Here is a 24150-nt window from a genome sequence, read left to right as displayed (position 1 = left end):
AATTAGCTGCAGTGATGGTGCAGGCTGGCCCTGTTATTGATTAAGTTGAACAATCAATGTAATCTATATTCCAACATTTCATAATAGATTGAAAGTCGAAGGTAAAACCTTTATGGAAACACAAGACAAATTCACTTGTCACAGGATTTTATTTGGAGCCAGGGTGAACATTTTTAAGAATTTTAAACAACCAATCTGGCAACTGACTGACAGACACTTGTCTGGAATGCCTTCAAGAACACAAAGCAATTCGATTTCCTATTTTCTTGTGCCTTTTAATATTCTTCTCCTTCCTCCTCTCCTTCACCCTCAATGGAGTCAACTCCGACCTCCTCGTAATCCTTCTCCAGAGCCGCCATGTCTTCTCTGGCCTCGGAGAACTCGCCCTCCTCCATGCCCTCGCCCACGTACCAGTGAACGAAGGCGCGCTTGGCGTACATCAGGTCAAACTTGTGGTCCAGGCGGGCCCAGGCCTCTGCGATGGCGGTGGTGTTGCTCAGCATGCACACGGCCCTCTGCACCTTGGCCAGGTCCCCACCGGGAACCACGGTGGGAGGCTGGTAGTTGATGCCCACCTTGAAGCCAGTGGGGCACCAGTCCACAAACTGGATGGTGCGCTTGGTTTTGATGGTGGCGATGGCGGCGTTGACGTCTTTGGGCACCACATCGCCACGGAAGAGCAAGCAGCAGGCCATGTACTTGCCGTGGCGAGGGTCACATTTGACCATCTGATTGGCGGGCTCGAAGCAGGCATTTGTGATTTCTGCCACGGAGAGCTGCTCGTGGTACGCCTTCTCAGCGGAGATGACGGGGGCGTAGGTGGCCAGGGGGAAGTGGATACGGGGGTAGGGCACCAAGTTGGTCTGGAACTCTGTCAGATCAACATTGAGGGCGCCGTCGAAGCGAAGTGAGGCCGTGATGGAGGACACGATCTGACTGATCAACCTGTTCAGGTTGGTGTAGGTGGGACGCTCGATGTCGAGGTTCCTGCGGCAGATGTCGTAGATGGCCTCGTTGTCGACCATGAAAGCGCAATCGGAGTGCTCGAGGGTGGTGTGAGTGGTCAGGATGGAGTTGTAGGGCTCCACCACGGCGGTGGACACCTGGGGAGCCGGGTAGATGGAGAACTCCAGTTTGGACTTCTTGCCGTAGTCTACGGACAGACGCTCCATCAGCAGGGAGGTGAAACCTGAGCCGGTGCCACCTCCGAAGCTGTGGAACACCAAGAAGCCCTGGAGGCCGGTGCACTGGTCGGCCTAAAGACACAAAGACGACGGCCGTGATTAGGACAAACACTAGTGCGCTTCTCTGGAATTCCTCCCTCAATCCAAAACAATGCATGTTAGCTCCATAGAACATTGTTAAGCTTTTGTAAAGTACACACCAGTTTGCGGATCCTGTCCAGCACCAGGTCAATGATCTCCTTGCCGATGGTGTAGTGCCCGCGGGCGTAGTTGTTGGCGGCGTCCTCCTTGCCCGTGATCAGCTGCTCGGGGTGGAAGAGCTGGCGGTAGGTTCCAGTGCGCACCTCATCTGAAGAGATTCAGTCAAAATGTGTTTTACTTTATATCACGTGGAAAAGAAAGTGATTTGTGTAACAGTTTTTTTTACCAATGACAGTGGGCTCCAGGTCCACAAAGACAGCTCTGGGGACGTGTTTTCCAGCGCCAGTCTCACTGAAAAAAGTGTTGAAGGAATCATCTCCGCCTCCCAGTGTCTTGTCGCTGGGCATCTGTCCATCTGGCTGGATGCCATGCTCCAGGCAGTACAGTTCCCAGCATGCATTGCCGATCTGGACGCCGGCCTGACCAACGTGGATGGAGATACACTCGCGCTGTGCGGGGCAAGAATATTCAAGTTAATTAAGATTAAAATGTCATTGCTGTATCTAAAAATAAAACCATAGTTAATGTTGAATTAGTCTACTGCACCCCTATCGTTTACTGCAGGCATTGCAGCAAGAGACGCCACCCTGCTGCATTACAACCCACGGCATATTAAAAGGCTGAGAAAACCCCCCATCACCCCTCACCACCCCCCCCCCCCCCCCCCCACACACACACACCACCCCACCCACGCAAGCAAGAATAAAACGCCCATTTGTTATGTGCTGTCTTATATCCCCTCGTTCACTTCTCTTGTCTTTCCTGCATCACTCTCCTCTTTTGGCAAGGAAATGCAAATAAGACGCGCATGCGCGTGCACACTAGTTCTGGAATATTCCACTTGCTCTACTCCACCGAGGATGCACAATCACGGCGTTGTACTGCTAAAAAGGGGGGTAAAATTCAATACCCGGTTGAATTCAACGTGCTGGAAATTCCATAATGTCGAAAGACAGGAGAATGCACATTAATTCATTAGAAAAATAAAATACTTTAACAGGTTTATTCGAATGCAGCACGGTTTTGACTCCCGTGTTGCACTTACCCATGCTTAAAATCTATTCAATTATGAATGAAAAAACGAATATTATACATGAATTTATAATGAACTTCAATAGAAACGCTGCACGCATTTATGCATCCCCGATTCCCCATCCCCACCCAGCCGAGCCCCTCCCTGCCATCCGACGTCGTTTGCAAGGTGCCATATTCATATTTTTTTTTTTAATTTTTTTTTTATTAATGGTCCCAAATTTGGAGCAGAAAAATCTCAATATCGAAATGATCCAACCACCCACGTTTTTTTTTTTTTAATTAGTTGAATTTGGTCGCTTCCTTTGAGCTTCTCCCACCTCAGTACCACCAGTCATTGTTCGCATTCCCACACGCACTCACACAGTTACACACACACAGCATCGCAACCTGCTACAGTCGCTGTACATCAAATTGATAAGGCTTAATGACTTCATTAAACATGTCAATTGTTAACAGTATAATTAGTGTAAATGTGCAAATTAGATAACATTACATAACCAAAGGCAAGATGAAGACGGCATGCTGGAAGGAGTCGATTCGACAATCTGCTTTTTATCCCTGGCTCTGCAAAAATGAAAAAAATGCACTCAGCGCAAAGATGATCGCTGAACTCACCATGTTTTCGTCTAGGGCTCAAAGCAGGCGAGAGGAGGAAGAAAAAAAAATATTTGTTGTTTTTTGAAGACGTTTGGTTGCGTGTTGTACCCAACGGGGTCGATGCAACAACTGCTGAATGGGAAGGCGGTTCTTGCGCATTTATACACGCACGGCAGCATTGGGGCAGAGCGAAACGAGCACTCTACTGCCCCTTGGTGGTGACATTAATCTCTCTCTCTCTCTCTCTCTCTCTCTCTCTCTCTTAATGAATTTCCCCGGTGTGCACTGCAATACATTTAACCACTGTGCTCAAAATCCGCTATATACTGTATTGTGATTAAATTGCGAATTGTTTTCAGCTATTTTTCCCCACTGGTATGCAATCACGCTTCATTGTTCTAATCTTAACTAGAACGTGATGACCGCTTGTCATATTGCAGAGACACGGACAAAGCCTGCCATGCGTGCAATTCTTAAGGCGTGGCATTTAGCAATCAATAGAGAGCAGCATGGCGCACATGTATGTGATCTACCTTTTGTGTTGTTTTACCGGCCATTTTCTGGTTGGATTTTGCCGTATTCACAATTTTAGCTGAGCATTATTTTTTTTCTTATATATTTTGTGCCGCTACGTGATTTTATAGCACGGTATGGTTACTGCATTATCTATCTATCTATCTATCTATCTATCTATCTATCTATCTATCTATCTATCTATCTATCTATCTATCTATCTATCTATCTATCTATCTATCTATCTATCTATCTATCTATCTATCTATCTGTCTGTCCGTCTGTCCGTCCGTCTGTCTGCCTACCTACATACATACTGCATGTATTAGTATTAGTATAGGTGCAGTATATGTTGCTTTATTTTTATGAAATATGCATTATTAATTCATTCATTTTATATCTTTCCACATTCATAACTATATGTGTGCTCAATTTGTATTCTAATAATGAGACTGAATGGGAAATGATTATAGTAACATTGCAAAAACAGAAAACCTCATCGCAAACTAATACCTTTGCACAATTCAAAAATTTGAGAAACTTTCCTAATCTAAGTGTCTGATGCATTGTATGATATGCCGAATTTGCAGCTACCGTGGTTGCACAGGCCCGCCATGATGGCCGCCCACACTCCTCTTCATTCTCTTTTGTGTCCTCGTTCTCTGCAGTGATGTCATCCAGTGGGCCGATCACATGACATCAGCGTCACTTACTCTCTCTGTGGTTTTGGGGCGTTTCCTCACTTTCTAACCTCTCTGCGAACCGAAAATGACTGCTGTGGATTGTTGTGATGTGCAAAGCAATCAGATGTGGCACTGTGTTTGGTTTCACAGCACTTTTCTTCTTTTCTCAGCAGAAGGCCTTGTTAGTCCAGTTTGCTTGACGGAACACTCAGGCTATCTTAAGCAAGGAACAGTAGTAAGACGGACGGATGGTTGGATTGATGGATGGATGGATGGGCAGACAGACAGACAGACAGACAGGAAGTGAAGACTCGAGAGCATTCTCTCCTCCTCCTGCTCCTCCATGTCATCAGCTGTGGCAAAGGGAGAGTCGAAGCAGCTGCACTCCGAGAGTAGAATGCTGAAAAGATGGGAGTGGTCCTCTCCTGGCACCAAAGCGACTGCGCTGCGTTGTGCAAAGAGAACACGACACCATTCCCCAATGACAGAGCATGTTTTCCATGGAGCACAGCACAACCACATTCGAAGGGCAATACAGTAACCCCTCACTACTTTGCGGTTCGAGTTTCGCGGCCTCAGTGCATCGCGGCTTTTCGAAAAGCACTCATCAAAAAATAAAAATGAAAAAATACAGCCATATCGGCAGCCATATTGGAAAGACGTGTTGTTTCAAAGAGATCGTTAACTCTGAGGCTTTGTACGTAGCCACGGGTAGTACAAGCCGCGTGATTGGTTCCCGGCGCGAGATCGACGAGAGCACAGGTGGATTTATCCTGTGAGCTGGTTGGCTGCGCATCACCGCAGCCCCACCCAGGATTTCCCTTGTCTTGCCTCGCCAGTCTCGTCCACGCTAATAAACGAACTGCATTTTTGAAAACGTTCCATTCGAAAACTCGTAACGGTATTCAAATGTGTCGTTTAGTTAGCCAGAGTAAAGCCGGAGTAGCGGATAGTAAAAGTAGTAGTTGTGAGCAGAGAGCGCTCAGCCAATGACAAGCATAAGGACGATGAAACATCGGCAACTGAAATGTTCAAGTGTTTGTTCAAGTTTGTCTTAAAACAACTTACCTTAACTAGAATCCTGCGCTGCATTTTATCCAATGGTCCTTGTTGATGTTATTGTGCGAAGCCAAAGTTGCCATGATTAATGCCGTTGACAGAGCTTCTTATTCGTCATCTTAAAAGAGTCATCTTAAGAGAAGAGAGAAGAAGAAGACGACAACGAAGAAGAAGTAGGCAACGAAGAAGACGACAATCTTTCACTGTACAACAACAATGAGGATATAAAAGTGCATTAATACACCAGGATTGTACCTTTGGCTAAAATGCACCGCAGGATTCTAGTAAGCCAAGGATAAAAATGAAAACTTGAACGTAGTTATTAACCTGCGTTCCGTCGTAATCATCCGCTGCCGGGCTTGCAGCGAACATTCCTCTCACAGCATGCAGCTTGGTATTTACTATTCATTTTGCATTTTAACGTTAAATTTGTTGTGTAACAAGTATTTAGAAAGGTGGATACTATGTCGGGGGATTCGGCGTAATAGAGGCGTGAATCCCCTCGAAATAAAAAATGAAAATAAATGTATATAGGAAATAAACAATAATAATATAATAATAAAGTCAACTTCTACTTTGCGCTTTTCACCTTTCGCTGGGTGGTTCTGGTCCCCATTAACCGCGATAGCCGAGGAATTACTGTACATCACATTTTTTCCTTGCAGCAGAAGAAGTGGGATGATTTTTGTCTTGTAATGCTTTCCTTCAATGTATATGAAAAATAACAATATTGTGGCATATTTACAGTTGCTACTTTAAGGTGAAGGACATACAAATCTACCTTTAATTTGTTTGGATTTGAAAAGCATTTTGTCCATAGGAATTATGGAAATTATTTACTGTACAAACATACAAATATTTGGGGTAACATTTTACATGTATGAGGGCAAAAATACAGTAGATCAACTCACTATTAAAGGAGAGAGACAAATTCTGCATTAAAAAACAAACAAACATATAAAACAGCATTCTTCAGTCAAAGTACTGAAATGATAAAGAATTACAGCACACTTGTCACGTGTTCAAATCACTCCGTTTTGTGGGGCGGTACTGTCTCACGCAAATGCAGAGGACAGTTTTTGTTAGTATGACAACAAGGGACGGAGCTAGGCCATGTGAAAAAAGTCAGTGACTGTTTTGTGTTGCCAACTTGCTGTTTCTTACACCCTTCTAGTGGCAATTTTTCAAAAAGCGCCGAGTATTAAATCTCGTGACCTCTTTGCGGCACTATTGGAGACTTCTGACAACCCGAGTAGGAAACGCTCACCGCTCCACGACTGGAATGAAAATGATTAGCACTTGACAAAGACATGACAGGCAAATTTCTCTCAGTGGGGACGGATACCATGTAAATTAGCCAAATTTGCAAAATTCAGAACAACTCGCTCACAGACACATTTTTAGAAATAGGCAGTCAGCAAAGGAGTTACTTGGTTAATTTCTCACTTGATGGATGAGCAGATACCCCAAAGACCCAACAATTTGTTTATAATCAATAAAAGACAACTTTCTGTCTGTACTAAATGGGTAAAAAAGTCTACACATCCCTAATTCTCATACCAGGTTTTTATGATGAAAAAAAAGAGAACCCTTTTCTCCATTAATGTGAACTACACACCCTCATGACTGGGTCTGTTGCTGTGCTCGGAATTAACCAATCACATTCAAACACATGTCAAATGGGTGGCAGCACACACCTGTCACCATTTAACTCCTTCACAGCCAGACATTTTCAGACCCTCTTTTACCCTAACGTTTGAAAAAAATGTGAAAAAAATATATAAATGAGTTCCTTGGATTGAATGGCTGGACTGTGAAAAGACAAATAAATATGTACTTGGCAGTGAATGAGTTAAAGTGCTTCTGATTAACCCAGAATAAAGTTAACATATTTGAGTAGGATTTTCTTGAATTTGTTTTGCTTTCTAGCAGAAGCGTGAAGGTGTTGTGCTAACTAGTATTTGGAACTGCTCATCATTCCCTCCACCTTGACTTAAAGCCTCAGTTCCAGATAGAAAAAAAACTGCCCCAAAGCATGATGCTGAGAAAATATGCAAATACAGGCACTTATTTGTTGAGTCACTTTAGCATAACTCATCATCCTCCAGGAATTAGTCTGCTTTATTTTCACTTTGACCGTTCAACCTTGGCAGAGGTCTGCACTATACCGCATAAATTATAGCATAAGTAAAATAACACAAGATTTGTAAGACTTCTGACAGCAATTTACTAAAGTGAGTCAGCTGATGTAGAGAAATCTGAGAGGAGGGGGCCAAATGAGCGGATCTGGCATTGAATGTCTATTTTAAGCCGCGTAACATTTAAAGGCAGAAAATTCCATGCTTTAGGGCAACTTGTCAAAGAATTTCTTTCGTTGTTAGCAAACGAGGTGCTAAGCCGTTCAATAGTATCGATGTTTATGAACTATGTAACACCGTGTGTTGTCTTGACCACACCCTGTTAGACTGGATATACTCACCACAATGTATTGAACACTGTTCTACAAAGCAAAATAAGTGCAACCGTTTTCAAGATAGAGGACATCAACGTGAAGGAGTCAGGAAGCAGCCTCGCAGGGCAGCAGCTGCAGGCAGGGTTGCTTCTATTTAAGCCGGGTCACGTGATGACCAGATAAAGGCGGTCTTATACGGATACTGGGGCTGTATCCAGGCAACGGTGCTATTCATCCCCTAGCAACCGTTAAATCTTGGGAGGAGGAATGGGGGTTGGGCCATCTGTGCTTGTACATGACTGGACAGGATGACCTCATTTGTCAGCTAAACCCCCTGGAAACAAAGATTGGGCACAAAATCAGTCTGGGACTCGAAAAACATTTGTTTACTTGATAAACAAGGGCCACCTACATATTACAAATGGGGCTTTGTAAACGTGTCTCCTTGTACACTTGTCTATCTCTTGTCACTCGGAGAGAATAACGCTTAAACTCATCAGCTTTTTGCTGAGTGCGGCCAATTTAAATGGTTGATAATGTAGGGCAACTTTTATCGGAGGATGGGTCGATTGTACCAAATGGATAGAGGGTCAATTACATGTATTATGCATGAGACTCAGCAGATCAGTAATGTTGCCTGCCTGTGCATCTGATGCCGCAGCTAAATTAAAGCTATAAATTCAAAGAAAAACAACAAATGCTGATGTTCTTGTGATGCTACAATAAAAAATGTGTTCCAATACCTTTCTAGTATTTTCACTACATTGCGAAAACCAGTAGTTCATTTAACTATTTTGTGTAGAAAGATGTGTTAGCATTTATTCGAAATGGTGGATATTATTCAAAGTGCATGTTCTAGTATGCTCTTTGTTCTCACTAGTAAGAACATTGCATACAGTACACTAGTCAGAACGACGGTTCCTTCTTACTGCTGTACAAAGTGCTTACTCTATATTTAGGATAACCTTTCATAAATGAATTTGATTCATTAGCTTTGATCAGAATGCTTACTTTGTAGTACGTTACTACTTGGACTTGAGCACGGCACAGCACAGCACAGTAGTTTACTAGCAAGGTTTAATTGTGCACTAGTAGGCCAAAAGTGCTTGGATTCAATTTAGGGGTGCTTGAGCACACCCAAAAATGGGCTACAAACGCCCATGTGTATGTATCCTTTATAAGGTGGCTAATAGTACATGACACATGCCTACTAGTTGGGCCTTGTAGTGTTACTACTGCAGTTGTTGCTTTCCATGCGGCAGTTAGAGCATTTGTTAAATATCCTTGATAAGGAATAGTAAGTTGTAGATGTTGCTGCCTTTCAAGCAGTCAAGTCAACGTGGGTTTGATTCCTGGCCATAGTGACTTATTACCAAAGCACTACCAGTCAGCCTCGATAAAAGAAAAAAAAAAATCGTAGGCCTCGTTTACATGAGGAAGGGCATTCGGTCAAGCAAACAACTGTGCCAAACAAATCATTTGAGTGATGTGCTGTGGTGACGCCTGATAGACACATTAGAAATCACAACAACAACAAGCAAGACTATCTATAGTGCGCCCTAGTTGATCGCCTAGTGCGCTGGATTCTTACTAGTGACGACAAAGAGTGTTGCTAGTATATGGACTTCAAGCTGTACATCAAGGATATGAAATAAATGCTCAAACGGCTTTCATTTGGATTGCCCTATACGACTCTATTCAACATTGTGCTTCCAACTAACTGCCTGGAGCCTGCCTGGCTGGTAGCATCACGCTGAAATTACGCAGCAATTTCCTCTCAGTGAGCCATGCTTGCTGCACAATGCCGGGTGGGGTCAGGGAGGACGTTTGCGTGACCGCGGTTGGGATCAGCCAATAGAAAGCCGCAAATGGCTTGCATCCAGCTGATTGACAGGTGACTGCCCAATAATATGAAAGCACTTGAAGTCGCCGCGGCTGTGGCCAGCCAATGGTGACACAGTAAGTGGCAGCGCGAGGGAGCGTTAGTATAAATACTGTCGAGAGTCGCGGTGAGCGCCATAACGTCTTACATCGACCGCGTTACAGTCGAATTGTAAGACATTCCTCAACGGACTTTCTTGTAACCTCCTTGATTGGCCGCTCAAGAGAAGCAAAATGGTAAGAGTGGTTTTAAAAACTTTCACGAGTTGCCGACTTATAGTTGGCGTCTTTGTACCCCACCGGTCTATGGTAAGAGATGGGGTCGAAATAAATGTCGAATATTTTTACTAACGTGCACGTTTGGTGAGACAATTCTTAATGAATTATGTTCATAATATGTGACATTTTGCCATAAAATGCCCACTGGATGAGCACGTAGCAAGTTGACTGACGCAGAAAATTGCTCACGCGGCACTTTTGATTTTCCATTGATAGAAAGACTAGCCATTTTCTTCTAAAGTCATTTTTAATCCAAACTCAGTTCGGTGCTACGCAGACACCAATTATAGAGTTGCGCTCTCAGATTGGTGATGATGAGCACAGCGCTTGGCTTTACATGACCCACGCCCAGAGTCACCCAATCCCGGGAGAGGAGGGGGGTGGGGGCAGTGGTTTGTGATGAGGCAACATACTGTCACCGTATCGCGGAGCCTTCAAAAATGCATGCTAGCAATTTAACGCTGACCAGGAGTCAGCTGTTGTTCAAGCCAAGGGTCACCGACTTGCAACGTCATGTGTCTACGTGGTAAGGGTACAAATAAATTGATTCATTATAGACTGCCTCTGAAAAGTTGAAGAAAAATCCACTTGTGATGAGATTACTGAAATGTAATCAACTTTGCATAAAGTCTTAATTTTAAATTGCATTCTTCCCCCCACCGGACAGCGCGAGTGTATCTCCATCCACGTTGGTCAGGCTGGCGTCCAGATCGGCAATGCATGCTGGGAACTGTACTGCCTGGAGCATGGCATCCAGCCGGACGGACAGATGCCCAGCGACAAGACAATCGGGGGCGGGGATGATTCCTTCAACACTTTTTTCAGTGAAACTGGCGCTGGAAAACACGTCCCCAGAGCTGTCTTTGTGGACCTGGAGCCCACTGTCATTGGTAAAACTGATACACAAATCACTTTCTTTTCCACGTGATATTATGTAAAACAAATTTTGACTGAATCTCTTCAGATGAGGTGCGCACTGGAACCTACCGCCAGCTCTTCCACCCCGAGCAGCTGATCACGGGCAAGGAGGACGCCGCCAACAACTACGCCCGCGGGCACTACACTATCGGCAAGGAGATCATTGACCTGGTGCTGGACAGGATCCGCAAGCTGGTGTGTAACTTTACAAAACCTTAACAATGTTCTAGGGATAGACCGATATTCTTTTTTCAGGGCCGATACCGACTATTAGTTGTCAAGGCAGCCGATAACCGATACTTGAAGCCGATATTTATTTGTAGAAAAAAAGGGGTAAAATGGTGTCAAATTTATGAAAAATAAAAACTCCCAACACTTGACTTTGTTTAAATGCCTTTAAGCCCATGTTTATTAAACAACTTTAGTGATTTACAAGATGTCAAAGCTTTTCTAGATCTTAAACAAATAGACAACTTTGTTTTAAGTCTCACAAAAAAAGTGCAGGGAGCTCCCAGGCTCAGCTGCATGTCTAACAAATATCTCCTTACAGTAAATAGTTTTCTAAAAAAATCCACTGTAACTGAAATGTTTATCTTTCACACATCTTTGTTTTAAAGTTGAAAAACATAAAAGTGAATCCTCAGCGCAGCTACTAGCCAGAAAAATAAGCATGTTTCCAAGACTGGACTTTCACATGCAGTACTTTGCCATCAATCTTTGCACCATGTACAGCACTTGGAGCGGTGGTTGTTTTAAAGTGCTCTATAAATAAAGTTGAGCTTTTCATCGCGTGGCTTACAAACAGACACGCACACACTCACATCTTTCTTCTATCACCATTTCTCGATATTATCAGCAACTTCTCTCAGGAGCCATGTCATTCACAAAGCACATTAACTGTTGTGACATTGGGAGAGTGGTTAGCTTGAGCCGCAAGGCAGTTTACTGTGGCGAGCAGAATTGACCCTTGTGTTTATATGACATAGAAGGGCTCATAGTAATGTTACAAGTGAGTTATAGTAGACTGACATTTAGGCGAAGTATATAGCATTACTACTAACTCGCCGACTCCCGTCGTGTATGTGCCTGGCTTGTCCAGGAGACACAAAGAGCGAGCGAGCAGGGAGCGCACACGCATCTTTACGCTGATTGGCTGTTACGCACTTTACAAGGAACCAATCAGATGGTGCTTTGGGTGGGCCAATATGCCTGTGCAGCAAACACAGAGAGAGAAGCATGCTGCAGAAAGCACGAATAAAGCAATTTTTAATTTATCTGCCTAAAATTTAAAAAAAAAAGGCAGATGCCGATAATCCCCAAAATGCCAAATGTCGGCGCCGATAATCGGCCCGGCCGATAATCGGCCTATCCCTACAATGTTCTATGGAGCTAACATGTATTGTTTTGGAATGAGGGAGGAATTCCAGAGAAGCACACTAGTGTTTGTCCTAATCACGGCCGTCGTCTTTGTGTCTTTAGGCCGACCAGTGCACCGGCCTCCAGGGCTTCTTGGTGTTCCACAGCTTCGGAGGTGGCACCGGCTCAGGTTTCACCTCCCTGCTGATGGAGCGTCTGTCCGTAGACTACGGCAAGAAGTCCAAGCTGGAGTTCTCCATCTACCCGGCTCCCCAGGTGTCCACCGCCGTGGTGGAGCCCTACAACTCCATCCTGACCACTCACACCACCCTCGAGCACTCCGATTGCGCTTTCATGGTCGACAACGAGGCCATCTACGACATCTGCCGCAGGAACCTCGACATCGAGCGTCCCACTTACACCAACCTGAACAGGTTGATCGGCCAGATCGTGTCCTCCATCACGGCCTCACTTCGCTTCGACGGCGCCCTCAATGTTGATCTGACAGAGTTCCAGACCAACTTGGTGCCCTACCCCCGTATCCACTTCCCCCTGGCCACCTACGCCCCCGTCATCTCCGCTGAGAAGGCGTACCACGAGCAGCTCTCCGTGTCAGAAATCACAAATGCCTGCTTCGAGCCCGCCAATCAGATGGTCAAATGTGACCCCCGCCACGGCAAGTACATGGCCTGCTGCCTCTTGTACCGTGGCGATGTGGTGCCCAAAGACGTCAACGCCGCCATCGCCGCCATCAAAACCAAGCGCACCATCCAGTTTGTGGACTGGTGCCCCACTGGCTTCAAGGTGGGCATCAACTACCAGCCTCCCACCGTGGTTCCCGGTGGGGACCTGGCCAAGGTGCAGAGGGCCGTGTGCATGCTGAGCAACACCACCGCCATCGCAGAGGCCTGGGCCCGCCTGGACCACAAGTTTGACCTGATGTACGCCAAGCGCGCCTTCGTGCACTGGTACGTGGGCGAGGGCATGGAGGAGGGCGAGTTCTCCGAGGCCAGAGAAGACATGGCGGCTCTGGAGAAGGATTACGAGGAGGTCGGAGTCGACTCCATTGAGGGTGAAGGAGAGGAGGAAGGAGAAGAATATTAAAATGCACTCGATTGATACGCAGGAAATTTCTCAAAAGCATTCCAGTATGTTTGTCAGTTCAAAGTATAACGTTGATTAAAATTTGAATAAAACATGGCATGTGAAGCGGTTTTGTTTTCATGAGTGTTTCTTAAATGTTTTTGCTTCCATTGCAACTGGGATACAAAATGCCACATCAGCTTCCTACGACGATCACCATGTTGACTCCCTGCTCACTTTTAGCTCAACTGCTCCCCCTGCTGGTGGGCCTAAAATCTAACAACTGAATGGGAGGGTCTCAATAATTTCTTTGTTTTCCTGTAGCATGTCATCAAGGTTGTGGTGGGTAAACTAGAGCCTAAACCAGGTGACCTTTTAAAGATAACCTTGGACTGGTTGACGGACAGTCATATCCAAGTCAAATCCAGTGATAATATAAGATCATTTGTGTCCTTCAAAGAGGGAGTCAATCATTCTGTTAATCCGTCCATTTTTAACCTGTTTTCTGAAGCTGAACCACTGAGCCAGTTTTTAAGGTTTTTTTTTTTATTTTATTTGATATGTGAACAAATTGGCTGGATTACTCTACATGTAAGAAAGCCTTCAAGGGGGCCGGGGGGTGGGGGCGTGTGTGTGAAATTTATGTCTGGCCTTTCTCACATGGATTGCCTTTGTGTATTAAGAACGTATATCATATACGTTGGGAAAATGAAGCTTCATGAAGCACTTGTGACATTTTTTACTCCTGTAGATGGTGCTCTTGGTTTAAAGATAAAGGCTAGTGCAATGGGAATTGATTGCATTTCCACAGCATCTTTCATCCAAGAGTGCCATCTAGAGCAGTCAAAAATTATCACAAGTTTTCAATGTCACAAGCAGAGAGGTTACTGTGGGACTGGGTGACCAAAGTCATGGCAGTGAGGAGATGGTGCTGGTCTCGAAAGGGAAAGCGAAAGATCTGCTGATCCAAATAGAAAAGCCTGAAGAGTTGAAATTTAAAAATTTGACATAAATGCGCTAATTAGCCACTTGCCACCCCGCTGCTTTAAATGACTAGATGAACAAACGAGCAGACAAACAAATAATAAATAATATGAATATGACTGTAAAGAAATCAAACGTCAGTCCAGGTCACCTCTGCGATTATGACACAAAAATGTATGTAGCCGCAATGCTACATATTTATTTGAATGTAATCCACAGTGAAAACAAGAATCATTTGCTAAAGTCCCTCCAGCGAACAGCCGGAGTAAAGCCAGGCTGCCTCGCGCCAAAAGTCAGCTGACAATGAACACTGGGGGGCAGTATTGCTACATGACTGTACAACTGGGCTGCCTGGAAACGCCCACGTTTCAATTTTTTTACTGGAATGAATTCATATTCAGTAGCGTGCCTGGTTTTCGCTTTTGTTATCTATGACAGTGGTTCCCAACATTTTTTTTGTCCTGGGAAACCCTTATATAAAATAATTTTATTTCATCTCGTTAATTTGATCATCAATAAACATTTAATCCTCAGGTAACATACCTTGAAAATACCTACGTGACGTAAATGTAAAAAATAATATATGAAACAAAAATAAATAAGAATCATGCATTTGTTAATTCTTTACCACTAAAAATTGAGCTCATTTGAACATCGAGACATTTTCTAAATGTTTATTTATGAGCTGCTCATTTGTAATACGGTCCATTCAGCATTCAAGATTTCACAACGACGTCACTGTTAATGTTGAACCACCGTAAAAGTGGGCAGCGTGCTGACATCAGACACCTCGAACTGCGCACATGCTGAATAATAAGCTTTTGTCACCGTACTCCTTGTTGTCACCCTGCAGGACAATGTCTTTACTGTGTGAGTGACAAGAATGTCCCCCTTATTGAGACCCTCCCACTCGCACATTCCACCACACTGGGCCACACAGAGCCCATAAGGGCGCTTTTCCACTGCATAGGTTCTGATCGCTTTGCAGTACAGTAGAACCATGGTGCGTTGAACGCCGCAGTGGGAACAAGACATGCTAACAAGTACAACAACAGTGGAGAACAATGGTCTGTCGTCTCTATTTACTCCCCACCCACGGTAAAGGGACTGGGGGCAGTAAGGAGAGGGCTCGGTGCAGCAAATTGGAGACTGTGGAGTAATGATGAGACAAAAAAAAAATCTTGCGATGTTACAATGACAAATGTGCTTGGTGAATGACCAAGCAGCTGTGGTCTCTGCATGCATGGAACCCTGATTAGCTAAGGATAAGAACTAGTATACCTCGCTTGGAGTCGATGCGTGCTGAGATTGCACCCGGGAAAAAAGGTCTTTTACAAGTGAGTAAAAGTATTGGAAGTATTGGAAGAGTGATTTGTTGCCCTGGTGTGTCCAATTATACTGATAATTCAAACAAATGAAATGCCCCCCTCACCACACTCCCGTTTTCAGTGTATTGAATGATTATCAGCATTTTGGGGAGAATTTTTCGGGTTTATTTGTTATTAATTTTCCCACCATGAAACCATCGACATGTTTCTTCACCTCGTATTGTTGCATATACAGTACACAACAAAGTGACGGATGTCTAGCTAATGAAATCAGAAGTCAAGAATAATAGTTTGTTCAACTATTGCTCAAGTTACTGTAATAGCGTAACAAGAAAATGCAATGCAACATTATTAATTATTACAGATGACAATTTTAAAGTTTTGGTTCAGATTTTAGCAAGCATCATAGAAGTTGACATGCTTGATTTGCTTTTGTGGGCCACATAAAATAATGAGATCTGGTCCCTGGGCCTTGAGTTTGGCACATGTATTCTATGGCATCAAAATCAGTTAATCAAATTGGTTCAGATATTCATCCATCCATTATCTATACCACTTATCCTCACAAAGGTCGCGGGGCGTGCTGGAGCCTATCCCAGCTCTGTCTTTGGGCAGTAGGCGGGGGACACCCCGAATTGGTTGCCAGCCAATCGCAGGGCACACAAAGACAAACAAACATCCGCACTCACAATCACACCTAGGGACAATTTAGAGTGTCTAATCAACTTACCATGCATGTTTTTGGAATGTGGGAGGAAACCGGAGTACCCGGAGAAAACCCACGCATGCACAGGGAGAAGATGCAAACTCCACACAGGGAGGACGGGGCCGGGATCGAACCCACGACCTCTGAACTGCGAGGCGGACGTGCAAACCAGTCACCCACCGTTCAGATAATGGATGGATTTTTCATCAGTTGGACTGATTATTAACTGATCGGATTATTGATTGACGGACTGGTGGATCTTTGATGTTCACTGACTAAAGCGCATACCCAGGCTGCTGACGGATGGCGAACTGACAAACTTTAGTAAAATGCCCACCTCTGCATGGATGTCCACCATTGATGTTGATTTAATGTTGTGTGAGCGAATAATGTGTAGCATCCCCCACTGTACTAAACAGACATCTCTAGCCAACCATCCATTTTCAATACTGCCGATCCTATTCATGTTCATGGGGAGCTGAGCTTATCCCAACTGACTTTGGAAGAAAAGTGCACTTCACCCTGGACAGCAGCCAATCACAGAGCACATAAACTCGCATTCACACTTACATTCGCGCCATTACTGAGTGGGAACTGAGTCAGTGGCTTGGATATCATTACATTACCGAAACATTCTTTTGATGCGGGGAAACAGATGTGGTCCAAGGAACAAAATAGAGGAATAATGTATTCCAATAATCATGAACTAAGCACAGTACTTAGTTCCTCCTCACTGACAGCAAAACAATCACAGCCACATATGAGCTGGAACACGTTTGCATTGATTCCCGCCTCAGATTTGCGGCGCTTACGAGCAAACACTTGGACAAGGGCGGGCGATATTCTCCAAAGTCGACAGGAAAAAGCATCAGGAAGCTTTGTGAACACTTGAAGGCAGAGCAGAACACGTCCAGGAAACTCCAGCGTGTCCTCGCAGGCCTCCGATGGACTGTTTTTTGTTTTGTGTCTACTCCAGGCCTGCCTGGGAGAGTCGCCATGGCTGACTCACAAGTGTTGGCTCTCCTCTGACCCCCCCCCCCCCTCTTCTTCTTCGTCTTCACATTTTTCCTCATCCCTTTTTTTTTTTGGGGGGGGGGGGGCTTGTTTTCCACATACACTCGATATTGCCTCAAAGTTTCCTGGATCGCTATCAGCAAGGGAGACTTGTATATGTCCAAAAGGGTGAAGTCAACCCCTTCAAAACAATGCGAAGCTTTGCCTCTTCCACACTAGAAGAAACTCGTGGCGGTGTGGAAAAGAAAATGCCCAGCATTTCAACCGCAGCCGCCACTCAGCTGGAAAGTGATAATGGCTGCTTAGTGAACTCATTCTTCTGTGAAGCCGTTCCTTTATGAACTTCGACCACATTCAAAGCAAACGTCTAACGTTGTTGTTTTTAGCACTTTTTCGCAGCAGTCGTGTTGGCACAGTGAAACCGTAAAAAGCAGGACACAACAGGATTACACACAAACGTGTGTGGTGCACGGGCCGAGGAAGGATCCGTGCAGTTTTCCTGAGGATTTGACGACAGTGGAAAAAGTCATCCTTGGATTTGATCTTCGACGGTGAAACCTTTGAGGTCAACCTCTGTTTTTTTGAAACCGCGAAACAATTTTTCCATCGGAAATAACGAAAATACTGTACTAGAAGAAAATATGCACCTGGGCAAAACATTCACCATCATCAAACCCTTTATGAAGTGTGATTATGTAATGTACCATTTAACTTAATAACCTGCCATACAAGTGTAAAAATAAGCAATGTTAAGGAATTATTGAGCAATTATTGTGGAACAAACAAATCCGTATTCAAAAGAAATTTTCGGGCAATCATTGCTTGGGTTCATGAACTATGCTTCCTGACTTCCACGGGGAGCGTTTACTTGTGTTTTCTCTCACAAAGTGTAAACATCATCCGTGCCTAAAATTAGCTCTCAGAATTTCCATTCATTTCAATGGGGAGAGTTGATTTCACGTAAGAGCGATGTGAGTTACGTGCGTGGTCACAGAACAAATTAAACTCGCAAGTCGACGAACCTCTGTACGTAGAAAATCGACCCAGCCATCAAGTGTGAAAAGAAACACTCAAGTAGCTCTTTTGTTGTCTGAAAATGTGTCTCAGAACGAGCCATTCGACATGTTTGTCCCACTGTTATGTAACAGCAGGGCTACTTCGCATGACCGCTTGGCTCTCTTGCGTGACAAAGGGCAACAAGTAGCCTACTAAAAATGCTAAAATGCATGCAAAAAATGTTGACCGTTACAGTATTTTGACAAAAGTATGTCACAGACATGAAAACAAGTTGCATAGCCGATTATGTTTTTTTCTTTTAATGAGGGGAACAGCGAAGGTGGTTCACGTTGCAGATGTGCGTCATGTATCTCATTTTTCTAGGTGTAAAAATAAATAAATCACTGTTACATACAGTAACGCCTTGTGTATGTTCTCCTCATGTTGTGCACTCGTTCTTTTGGAATAAGTGTCACGAGAAGTCACAATTTGCATTGACGACATCATATGGTGAAATGCCAGTGAAAGTTTAGTCGGACTTGCCGATGTATGGCCATTGAAAATTAGAGGCGGACCGGCCTACAGATGGGTACTATTCCCCCCCCTTGGAAAAAAAGGCAAATGATGGACGTTGGAAGGATACCTCAATGCTGCAGACGGATAAATATTGCGTTTGTGGAATAAGTGTTAATCCACTCGGTTTTAGACATCTCTGGGGGCGGCCATTTTGTCTTCCGTCGACTGAAAATGACATCACAACCGCTCACAACGACCAATCACGGCTTCAGAAAACAGGTCGGCCGTGATTGGTTGTTGTGAGCAGTTGTGATGTCATTTTCAGTCGACGGAAGACAAAATGGCCGCCCCCGGAGATAGCTAAAAACGAGTGCATTTTGCTGCTTAATTTATATTCCACAAACGCAAAATTAATCAGAATGCCCTGTTTCAACTAGTGGGTTGACTTCCGCTTTAAGACACTTTTATCCAGATCCTTGCCAAAAAGCAGTGGCTTCAGCTTTTGTCCAACCACCCTAACTTAAAGTGGAAGTCAACCCAAACATATTTTTTTTCCAGAATATGTCCTCTGCAGGCCCACTAGTTGAAACAATTCATTCTGAGAAACATTGCGTTTGAGGAATAAGAGTTAATCCACCCGCTTTCCACCCGTTAATCCACTAGTGGGCCTGCATAAAACATTGTGGTGAAAAAAAAATGTTTGGGTTGACTTCCCTTTTAAGTAAGCCTGCGAACCATATGTGGACTGTGAAAACAGCAACGCTCATGGCGGACCGACGCTTTAGCACACTTCAGTATTTTATGAAGCTCCACGTCAGCGTAAAGATGATGTTTCCTCTGCGCTCTCTGAACGTTTCTTGGAAAAGGACACCGACATATCCCGGCTGGCTCCATCCTCTCGGCTTTTCCGAGAGCCCGTGACTCAATATCCGCTGCGTTCCTGGACAAACACCGCCGCTCGCAGCATTCCTGAAGGCCTCGGCACGCCGGAGCTGCCATGTTGATTTCATTTTGCACTCATGAATTGTGGGGGCTGGACACCAACACAATAGGACAATGTGCTCCACTTGCACACACAGTGAGCACGTTTTATTTGTTCTGCCGTCGATGAGAACGGGCCGATCGTCACCGCTTCTTGCCTTTAAAGACAGGAGGAAGACGTGAAGAACGAAGGGTGTCACGCTGTCACAAACGTTATCGTAAACATCGCATCAGTAATACAGTTTGAACAAGTGACATCTCGCCTGACTTTGTTGTCTGTCTGTGAGAAAATATTTCAAAGCTAGCCTGCTGTATTTTGAGATCGACCCCATGACACTTCCTGCTATTGTCTTTGAAGACTCTTTTTTTTTTTTTTGCACGCGCACGCACGCACGCACATACACGTTACGCGCACAACACAACCACGGTAGCACAAGAGTATCACCTTCCAGATGTTCCTCCGAAACCCGACTGTTGACTTTGCTGACAACATCTCCCACACTCTCGAGACATTTGAATAGGTACACATGCACGGTATAATAAGATCCACTACTGGTTTTGTGTCCAAAATGTTATTATCAATACAGCTTTGAGGGATCAATATAACAATATGTTTATTATTGTCAATGTGAAACTTAAATGTATCATACTGAGATAACAGTCTAATACTCGGATTTTCTTGTGTAGCAAAAACTGGTGACCAAAATACTAGGAACAGTAGCTGTACAGCCACTTCGGTAATGAACATTGTTACATAAATTAGGTTAAAACAATATCATGGTTATCTTTACATTTTAAATGTTTTTTTTATATGAGTGTCTTTCACGGTCATGTGTGACCATGCATGTCTTGTTATCAAATAAATAAGTGGATATGGTTAGCCGGCTAGCATGCTACAATGACCACCTTTGCAAAGTGGTACAGTCTCAGTTCAAACAACATTGCTGGAAAATTACCCAGACTAGTTGGAACTCCAAAGGTGTGTTTTGCGTTTCTAAGCAAACATGGCGAAGCGGCATTTATCTGTTATGCTTCATGCAAATGGAATAAACTGCCAACAGACATGAAGTCAGCCCAGAGTGTAAATGCTTTTAAATCCAGATTAACCCTATGGTTTGTTCTCATGTTTTTGATTAATGTTCTTTTTAGCATTATATATTACATAAGCAATTTCACTGCACATTCTTTTAGGAATTTTTATTTCTTTACTTTTAAACGGCTTTGCATCTTTTGCTAAAGTGTTAAAGGGCTGTCAATCTTTTTTCTGTTGGTAATTTCTGCAAGATACTTTACTTTAATGTTTCTCTGCTTTGCTTTGGAATGGCTTCAGCTGTTTTGTTTGTAAATGCTTCTCTGTGTTGTGCCTTTGGTTGTGTGAAGCACATTGAGTTGCATCACGTGTGAAATGTGGTATATACACCTGTAAATAACACTACCTTGTATTTTCTTTGACTTTTTTCTGTCATTGCAGATGCCATTTCAGAGGGGCACCTGTGATGTCAAAGAGAGAAAATGTGCTGATAGTTTTATTCTATTTTATTGTATTTATTTATTTAATTATTTAAACAGGGTGAGTCTGGAAAAAATCAATTACATTGGCATCATCTCTTATGGGAAAACTGACTTTTAAATGAGAAGAACGACAAGGATGTATTTGTAATATTTCCTGCATATCATTCAATTACGGTAAGCCAAAAAAAATGCGTTCAGTGGGAAAAAAAATTGCATAATGTGTGTGCGTGTGTGTTCATGTGTGTGCAAACATTCTAAAAAAAAAAAAACGTTAAACAAAAGAGGAACCTGCTTGATAACATGCAAAAGTACACCTCGCAATTGATGAGCAGTCTCACATAACAAGTACACATGAAAAAAAATGACCCTCAACCATGATTGTCATTGTATTTTTTTTTTTCAATTGTAGTATGCTATTGGTAGTAAAGGTTTTATCAAGTGATTGCTATTCAGCAAAGGTTGAATCGTTCAACTTGAATCCAAAAAGCTTCTTCGGTTCAAAATCGTAGGTGGTGGGTGTGTTCTCTGTTGCGTTGCCCTTGTGTGGTTCATTCAACGACCGTCCTGCATACCAATGAGTCGTTCGCTCGTCTTGTGGCTAAACAGCTCGTTGGGCTCACTCTTCCAGTTGAATGAGGCAATCCTCGTGGGGACGGACGGGAGATATGTCAGGACATTGTTTTAGGCCGGCAATATACGCAGGCGATGCCTCCTCCGTTTAGAGTTTGTTTTCAAGTTTGACATAGATTGTTTTCCACTTCTGTCAAAGCAGCAGTCCTCCCTAGCCACAATTTGGACGTTGTTGTCCTCGAAGGAATGTCCCGTCTTCTTGAGTCGCCTGTCGACTACTAAACAAGCTAGCGCTCCAAATGTGTAGTATTGGATCAAACACAGATGCGTTACGTCACATGTGGACGGCGAACAACATAGATCATAGGGAGCGCTAAGCGTTCATCGGAAAAGCTGAGGCAGCACTTCAGTTTCCTATTGTGAGTCCAAAAGTCTACTCGAGGCCGTGAAGTGAACGGCTGCTTCCATTTCAGCCCTTTACTGTTAGCGCTTGACAGGTCATCAAAGTTTGGACCAAAGAATCCTATTGATGAGTGTTTATTTTTCTATCAGAGCAAGGGCCGTATTGATTTTAGGCAATAAGCGACACCAAGTATAGCACGGTCAACTAGCGCTTGGCACGTCTAGCTCACCATCAAGTCGGGAAATGTTTGATTTGCAAGCAAGGGCCCGTTTGATTTTCAATGGTACTCAACACAAGATGGATGACATCTCTTCACAATGTCTCATTTTCACCTCTCAGCTGCTTACAAATTTCAGCTCATGTTCATGTCCAGGGATTATTGTGCAGAGAGAACCCTGTTGAGTTTACACTATCCCTGATCACTTGATGGCTTTATGCAAGATTCCCATTCATTTTGTACCATTTTGGCAGAAAATGTCTACAGTTGGTAATGTAGCTAACAGTTCCTTACTACAAATGTCACCTGTGTGTGGAAGTGCTTTTTATTGTTTTAACAGTCAACCGTTTAAAGGTTTGTTCCTTGTTTGCTCATTTTATTGCACCTCCCGTCGCCGTGACGACATGTATGCATATGATTTTTTTCTCCCCTTTTTCATCTTATCTTTATGGCGGATATCTGGACACACATCCTGCATCCCACAATAGGGCAAAACTCAGAAACAACTAATACACAACACTGCAGCACAATTGTGCTTTGGGATTGAAAAATATCAAAGTTGCATTGTGAATTATAGCAGTAGTCTTAAAATTCAAGTGAAGATCAAAATCTTCATCGTAGCTGTTTTTCTGTGCGAATGAATGCATTGGGGTTTACGATGTACTGCAACCCCGGAATAGTTTTTTTATCTTTCCTTATGGTTACGTTTTTATTTCACTTTGACTTTTATTGTTTAATTTCAGTTAATTTTAGTTAGTTTTTAGAGCTGGTTTGTTACTGTGTTTTATTTTTTGCAAAATGCTTCATTTTAATTCAGTTTTTATTAGTTTTAGCACTCTTTTTCTTTTTTTTTTTTTTTAGAATTGTGTAATGAAGTAAGGTAAACAAATTTCAAATGCCTATTTGACCTTCCTTCTACTGATCAAAACAACATTGAGCTGTCAGGGTTCATTTTAAAACTCATTCAATCCCAAAGACATATTTATATATCTTTTCACAGTCCAGCTATTTTATCCCAGGAAGCTTTTCAATATTTTCAAACGTTAGGGTAAAAGAGTGTCTGGAAATGTCTGGTACGGAATGAGTTAATTGGTCAAGATGAAAACGAAGGAACATTTCTGATGAGTAATGCGTTTGTGGAATAAGAGTTAATCTACACGTTTTTAGCCATCTCAGGGGGCGGCCATTTTGTCACTTCTGTGGACTGAAAGTGGCATCACAACTACTCAGGGCTCAGGTAACGACCAATCACGACTGACCTGTTTTCTGAAGCTGAGCCGTGATTGGTCGTTACCTGAAGTGACAAAATGGCCGCCCCTTGAGATGGCAAAAGAGGGGTGGATTTTGCTGCTTAACTCATATTCCATAAAGGCAATATTAATCATAATGCCGTGTTTCAAGAAGAGGGCCTGCTGGGAACATATTCTTGAAAAAAATATATGTTGGTTTCCGCTTTAAGGATTGGATTTTAAACTGTAGTCACTTTTTTAACCAAGTCCGAGGATTAAAAGTGAAGTTGTATCCTAGATCAAATTTGGAGCGCAACCTGTCAACGCCATCTTTGTTTTCACACTGAAGAACTTCACCACAACTTCACAACCTAAAATTTATATGCCGGAGTTTTAGCTCCAGTGTCCTCACAGCTGCTTGTGTGGGTCACCAAATTCCTAAAGTGTGCCATT

At 43.5% G+C, this 24150-nt stretch overlaps 2 protein-coding genes across 2 annotated transcripts; one reads left to right on the top strand and one right to left on the bottom strand.

Annotated features, from left to right (window-relative positions):
- Positions 1 to 130: 130 nt before the first annotated feature.
- Positions 131 to 3205, bottom strand: LOC147153227 (tubulin alpha-1B chain). Its single transcript, XM_086026065.1, has 4 exons — positions 3036 to 3205; positions 1612 to 1834; positions 1385 to 1533; positions 131 to 1256 (listed from the first exon to the last, which is right to left on the bottom strand). Exons 1-4 carry the CDS (start codon positions 3036 to 3038, stop codon positions 276 to 278), a joined length of 1356 nt encoding a protein of 451 aa, XP_085882191.1. The 5' UTR covers positions 3039 to 3205; the 3' UTR covers positions 131 to 275.
- A 6469-nt stretch (positions 3206 to 9674) lies between these two features.
- On the top strand, positions 9675 to 13371 carry LOC147153226 (tubulin alpha-1A chain). Its single transcript, XM_086026054.1, has 4 exons — positions 9675 to 9842; positions 10552 to 10774; positions 10849 to 10997; positions 12282 to 13371. Exons 1-4 carry the CDS (start codon positions 9840 to 9842, stop codon positions 13260 to 13262), a joined length of 1356 nt encoding a protein of 451 aa, XP_085882180.1. The 5' UTR covers positions 9675 to 9839; the 3' UTR covers positions 13263 to 13371.
- The last annotated feature ends 10779 nt before the right edge of the window (positions 13372 to 24150 follow it).

This window comes from Filicampus tigris, chromosome 1, assembly GCF_054856515.1.
Source record: "Filicampus tigris isolate MCC_2025a chromosome 1, RoL_Ftig_1.0, whole genome shotgun sequence".
NCBI classification, from domain to species: Eukaryota; Metazoa; Chordata; class Actinopteri; order Syngnathiformes; family Syngnathidae; genus Filicampus; species Filicampus tigris.
This window is presented reverse-complemented; position numbering and strand designations above follow the sequence as displayed.